At 36.9% G+C, this 6,346-nt stretch overlaps 1 protein-coding gene across 1 annotated transcript; it reads right to left on the bottom strand.

Moving 5' to 3' along the window:
- Positions 1–305: 305 nt before the first annotated feature.
- On the bottom strand, positions 306–5,116 carry LOC129223043 (hormone receptor 4-like). The gene is made up of 3 exons (XM_054857607.1): positions 4,922–5,116; positions 2,981–3,281; positions 306–1,228 (listed from the first exon to the last, which is right to left on the bottom strand). Exons 1-3 carry the CDS (start codon positions 5,114–5,116, stop codon positions 990–992), a joined length of 735 nt encoding a protein of 244 aa, XP_054713582.1. The 3' UTR covers positions 306–989.
- Positions 5,117–6,346: the final 1,230 nt, after the last annotated feature.

The raw sequence follows: 6,346 nt of genomic DNA on the forward strand, positions 1-6,346 counted from the left end.
TCGAAAAACAATTTTCATTTAAATTTGATTTGATACGTTTTTGCTTTAACAATTACAAAGCTTTTACAACTTCTTTTCCCTTTTTGTTTTTAACAATTGATTTGATCTTCTTTAACAGCAATCGAAGTAAATTATTAGCACAAAGATTTGTTATCTTAACTTATTTCACAGCATTCATAACTTACATCGAAATCAGTTGGACACCACATTTACTATTCTTTTAGTGACAATAACTCAAGAGGAATCTATTAGTCAACTAAAAGAAAACTAAACGGTTTTTAATCACATATTCATTTATTGCAATTACAGACTTCAGCGATTTTCAAATATGATCTTCAACAAAACTTTTAACTTTTATAATAATTAAAACATAATAAACACTTTGCCTGCCTAACTCCTTTGAGCTCCAACAATGATTGTTACCTCACATTCAGATGGAAGAATGTGGTGAAATATTTATGAAATGTACGATGAATCTTTCTTTGATCAACCAATGAACACATACGGTAAATCATTTTAGCATCTCAAGATTTCCGGAAACTTTCATCTGATATGGAATGCCAAAATTTTTGAGCATTCTTTAAAACATTTTGCTACTAAAAAGTCAAATTTTCATTCTAACTTTCTTTCTTGCGATTTTAATCTCAATACTGTTAACATGCTGGTACTTCACATAATTTTGAAAGTAAGCTTGGTTTTTTTTGCGAATGAAATTCGAAATCTGTATATTCAATTAGCATCCATCTTGTATTTTTAAAAGAAACAAACATAAAGAATAACAGAAGGATTTAAAATTTGAAAAGTATAAATCAACTCATATATTGTATACCAATTCTCCGGTAAACCAAGCTCACTTTAAAATTTTACAGCATCTCGGTAACTTTTCTGACTTCAGCACACGCCCTTTGTGAATGATATTACTTGTAAAAAATGTCATTATAAAAAAGGCAAAATCTTTTAAAGTTCCGCGATTTGAGCACCCATGCGTCTTATCCCATTGTCTCACTTTTAAGGCTAGTGTTGAGAAACAGAGGCACATAGAACATCTTGCTCTGGACCACTAAGCTAGCTGCCGCCTGGACTTCTGGGATACAACTCAGAAGTTCCGCGAACCTCGTCGTCTGCTGAGGAAACCTGTGCTCGACGAATACTTGCAAAGCCTTCATGTACTTGTCGTGGATGGCTTCAAGTTCTTTAAGATCTTTCTGGCTTTCTGTCTCTCTTTCGTCTGAAAGGAATAAATTTTATTAAGATAAAATATATTAAGCTTTTTCAAAACTTTCAGTTTATTAAAGTCCAAAAAAAAAAACCACTGACGAGACTTTGAACTCAAATTAGAGAAGACTGTTTAGAATGTCGATTACACTGCAAGAAAATTGTGAAAACGTCACTGATTATTTCCAGGCGACGCACCGGAATTTCTCGGGTTTCCACAAATTTTCTGCGAAAAACAAGTATATTTGTAAAACGTTTCCTGGTTCGCTACCAAGTTTATGAACGCCCACCTCTTAGAGAAATATATTTATCAGTCAGTGTTAAGGAATATTCAGCTTCTTTATTAAGAGTTTCGCCTTGATTTCAGTTACGGTCCTTCCAGGTTGACTGAGCCCCAAAGAAGGAAGAATTGTAGTCTTTTGATATCGTACCTTTGCAGGAAATTCAGGCAAAAAAGCTATTCTGTGTTTGCTAGCAATTCTGACGTTACTTAGGCTACATTTGCTTTAAGAGCTTTCTTGGGCTTTCTTGTTGTGTCAGGAAGGTGCTAATTTATTTCGGAAACATGAATGCATTTTATTCGAAAGATTTTTGAATTCTTCAGAAAGATTCCAAGCTGATTTTAGGAGGTTAACTGACTTTAGCGAGAAACTTTCCTGTTTCTTACCAGACATTTTACTGGCAGAAATTAGGCGCACCAGCTGTTCAGCATTTTCCATGAACGTATTATTTTTTTTTAGTGTATTGCTCGCTTAAGATTTCATTACAGCTAAATTATTTTACTGCTTTTTCAAAAAAAAAAAAAAACACCTGAACTAACTACAACTTTATTCAATAACTTCCTTTTAGAAACTGAAAGTTGATTATTGCTTTTGTTTTCTTTTATGCTCAACTGTTAGAAGGGAATTTGTTTTCCGCGGCTCTCTGGAGATAAACGCCTCAGACTCTATCAATAACTTTAATTATGACATCGACTTGTTTTAAAAAGTATACTAAGAACTGTTTTATTACAAGCTTTTGGTTTTGAGTCTTCTCTCTCTTCTCTTCACTCTCTCTTGAGTCTCTCTTCTTTAAACTACTTATTCCTTTTGCAAAAATAAAATCGCCATCGCCCTTTCAGAAAGTAAAACTTCGGCTCTTCTAGACAATATCATATCTAATGCACCTACTAAACATTTAGAATTGCTACCCCTCAAACTTAAGAAACCGAAACTTGAAATCACCCATAAAGCCAAGTGAATAGAGCCGTTTTTGTTCATCCAGGTGAGGCACGCAGGAAGAATCTAACCACCTTTTCTGCGCCATTTAGCAACGTATGGTAATTTAAAGGCTTATCGCCAAAATGTAAGGAACTTCTGAGAAAAAGTCTTGATTACTTGACTTTTAAATTATCGTGATAACAATACTTATTTTACTCGGTAAAAGATAAAATATTAACGAAAATAAAATAGCTTTGAAACGAACAAAATAAAAGTTTTTAGCGCATTCGCAACAATGTAGTAGTTTTCAGCTGCAAAAAGCCTTTATCAACTTCTGACAAGAGTATTGCAGGAACCCTACATGCTTCAAAACATAATGTCATACGTAAATAGCCTGTATTCCTTCATTTAATGTATAAAAACGTACATAAAAATGAAAAGAAATACCGGAGTTGATCTCCCCGTGTAAATTAAACCCTGGTCACAAATAATTTATGACTTTTAAAGACGCCAGTCCTGAAAACAGTCTTCAAACGCGGGAGAAATGAAAGGCCACTCGTTCTTACCCGTGATAAAACAAATGTCGGATGACTGCATGATGATCACTTTCAGACAGACATATTCTTCTATGCACAGATCCATTCTTCGGAAGGTGTCCGCGAGCCTGGCCAGCCTGTCCACGAGTGGCCCGGCTTCCCTCAGCTCTTCAAGCCCCACTGGCTCCCCCACCATAATGGTGAGGCACTCCCTCAGGGAACATAGGGCCGTGGCCACTGCCTGCTGCACGTTGACGGGCGGAGAGCCCCGGATGGCGAGAAAGGCACACGTGGTCAGCACCAGAAGCTCGTGCCATTTGTGAGTCAGCAGCTGAAAAGATACAAATTTATCATGACAATGGGAAATTGAAACAGATTACTGTACAGATGGACTCTTAATTACATTGGCGACTTTGTAAAGCAAGTGTTGTTCTCACGCGAGAAGCAACAGCAACAAAATTTTCGCTGTTCGTCCCTGCGCACTATGTGCAAAGACATCATCCAACAGGCTGTCCGCTTGGAATCCCATTAAACCAGTGCTGCCAGTCTAACAGGATGTCCGCTTGGAATCATTCCGCTTCTAATTGACGTCGTAGCTCTTCTCTCAAACCGTCTCCAAATATAAATTCCACAAACGGAGATGACCACTTACGAAGTCTAAAAAATTTAAAGGTCTGCCTGGTGGCCGGACTTTTTGTGGAATTGTACACATTCGGAACAGTAAAAAGTTCACAGCAGCCGAGGGAGAAGAAATAATTGCTGTTACACGCCAGCTAATGACGATCGAAATGAAGGATAGAATCTCTCTTTTTTTTTTTGGTTTTTATTTTACAACGTGCTTTTATCATCTGCGCACATCATTTCGTTCGCAGCGAGACGTCTGGTGTTACAAGACTATTTCAGGAATGAAAAGAAAATTGAAATTGTCAACTCCCAGAGACGAGAAATCACACAGCCTGGGTTTCAACTTATGTTTAGAAGTTGCATGCCTCTAGTACAAATGCTATAAGTACCATTCCTGGCTCAAAAGAATTATAAGAAATCAATTATTTATTAGTGGTAAAAAACGAATAACAAGAATGAATTTCTAGCGTGAATCAGTAGCGTACATAGACTTCGGTGCCCTTCCCCCCGCGAGATTCATTAATTAGCAAAAAATGTTGAGTTCAACATACTGTTAATTTTTTCAGAGCGTGCGTTGAATTATCTCTTGTCCCCCCCCCTCCTTTTACGGGAGTCTTTACGGGAGTGCTATGTACACCACTGGCATGAAGTAACAAAACCATTTTTGCTGCTTTTTTCCTTGTATCTTAAATATGTGGTGGCTAGTTTTAAAATTTGGAGTAAGTTGAAATAAATAAACAAATGTATACAGCACGTCCCCGAAAAGTTACGTAGAACGGATTCACTCCACGTCCTTGAAAGAAGTGGTGTTGGCTCATGATAGTGTTCCCACGGACACATTATTTTAACATATTACTAAACTAGTAATAAGATTTGCGATCAAGGGTTGCTCCCCCCCCCCCAATTGTCCAGGGCTGCAGAGTTGAAGGAAAAAGGACCGACTCCGACAGATTTAAGAGGCTTCAGCTCCGACTACTTTACTTCAAAATCAGTCCAACTTCGACTACACTGACAGAGTTGCGGACTTAATGGGAAAATAACCGATTCCAAACTCTTGGAATTTACACTTTCGACTCTGATTCCTTTACTCAAAATCCGCCCGACTCTGACTCCACAGCAATGCTTTTGCGTCCATTTGAATACACTATACGTTCATGATATCATTTTTGAAAAACATTTAAAATTTCAAATCGTGGCAAAATAACTACTTGGCTTTCCATTGTAACGCAAAAAAACCATACCAAAATGCTTTCCATGTCCCGCATAAAGTCATTGCACTTGCAGGACAAAATCATTGAACACAAAAAGAAAGCTTAAAATAAATTTAAGGAGAATCAATGTACAAACCTGTGTGTGAATCGCAACAGGCAGTTCATGGTAGAAGGGCAACCGCTTGGTCCATTGCACCAACTTGTACACAATGTTGTCGCCTATCTTACAGAGTTTGTCATTGAGACCCATCTTGCACTGTAGCAGTTCTTTCGCATTCTTGAGCTTTGCAACGTCTTCGAAGCCATCGCACTCCACCAGCTCCCGAATCATGGTCATGGCCTGTTCCGGAGTCATCCGCGAATCCAGCCTGGAGCTGGACACACAGTTTTCAGCCCTATGCCTCAGATGCACGACGTCGGCCGGACTGGTCAGCGCGGCCTTCAGAATCTGACCGTTAGCCCATTCTTGGTGACTGGTATAGTGCTGGCTTGTCGGAAGGGTTGGCGGCTGAGGCTGTTCTGGAGTTAGATGTCCGTTCTTCTGGCCTCGCCGATGTTTTTTATACTTTACCTTCAAAATTGGAGGGGAAAAAAGTAATGAAAAATACTGCGGCGGAATGCTACGGCAATAACTTAATATTTATACAGAAAGAACAACATACATTGCAGTGTTTCTCGACTTTTTCTTTTGTTTGTTTGTTTATTTTATCCGTTGACCGGTACAACCTTGTGAAAAACATTTGCGAACCGATGGGATAGTAAAAAATGATAATAATAAAAAAACTTTATTGTGTGACAGTAAAATTTTATTGTAAAGATAAATTGAAATTATAGATAAGTAAATGAACCTTTGAGTCAAATCACAGAAACTGAAAAGTAATCCCAAAATTAAAATACAAATTGTTGTGTAAAATGTTCCGTTTTTATTTATTTTGTTTGTGTTTATTAATTAATTCATTTATTTTATTTTGTTTACCCCTTTTACTTCCAATAAGGATCATTTTTTTAACGAATACAGGTAAGAATCTCAGAGGACCGATCATTTTTTTTCCCACCGCCGGGCTTGCATTTGAGATTCCTTGCATTAAAGAGTTTCGTCAGGTGAGGATCAAAATATTCATAAATAAAGAATAAACGTATGAGAATATATGCGATAATATTGTCAATATTAATCTGTTTAAACTTTTATCGCATGATATTAGAGACGTACCGAGTACTCGGTAACTACTCGGTACTCGGCCTACTCGGTCAATTTGCCGAGTACTCGGTACTCGGCCAAATTCTGATCAGATACACGGCCAATACCGAGTAGTTGCAAAAAATTGAATATTGTCCAAGGCAGATACTAAAATTTATAAAAAAAGGAGCAAGTGTTATATTCTGAAATCATTTACAATTAAAATTTATAAGTCAAATTTAAATTTTGAGAATAATGAAGTTTGTAATGCTTCAATGGAATAAATCTTTATTTTGATGTCCCCAAAGTTAATAAAACTTATTTATTAAAAATTATGCAAAAAAGATAAGTATAGAAAATATGGAATTTTTATATTAAAAATGG

The sequence above is a fragment of the Uloborus diversus genome, chromosome 5 (assembly GCF_026930045.1).
Source record: "Uloborus diversus isolate 005 chromosome 5, Udiv.v.3.1, whole genome shotgun sequence".
Taxonomy (NCBI): Eukaryota; Metazoa; Arthropoda; class Arachnida; order Araneae; family Uloboridae; genus Uloborus; species Uloborus diversus.

Coding starts and splice junctions, on each gene's coding strand:
- LOC129223043 (XM_054857607.1), bottom strand. CDS start 5,116: ATGATTCGGGAGCTGGTGGAGTGCGATGGCTTCGAAGACGTTGCAAAG. Junction 3,282..4,921: donor CTGTTGCGATTCACACACAG/GTTTGTACATTG, acceptor GTATCTTTTCAG/CTGCTGACTCACAAATGGCA. Junction 1,229..2,980: donor CGACATTTGTTTTATCACGG/GTAAGAACGAGT, acceptor TATTCCTTTCAG/ACGAAAGAGAGACAGAAAGC.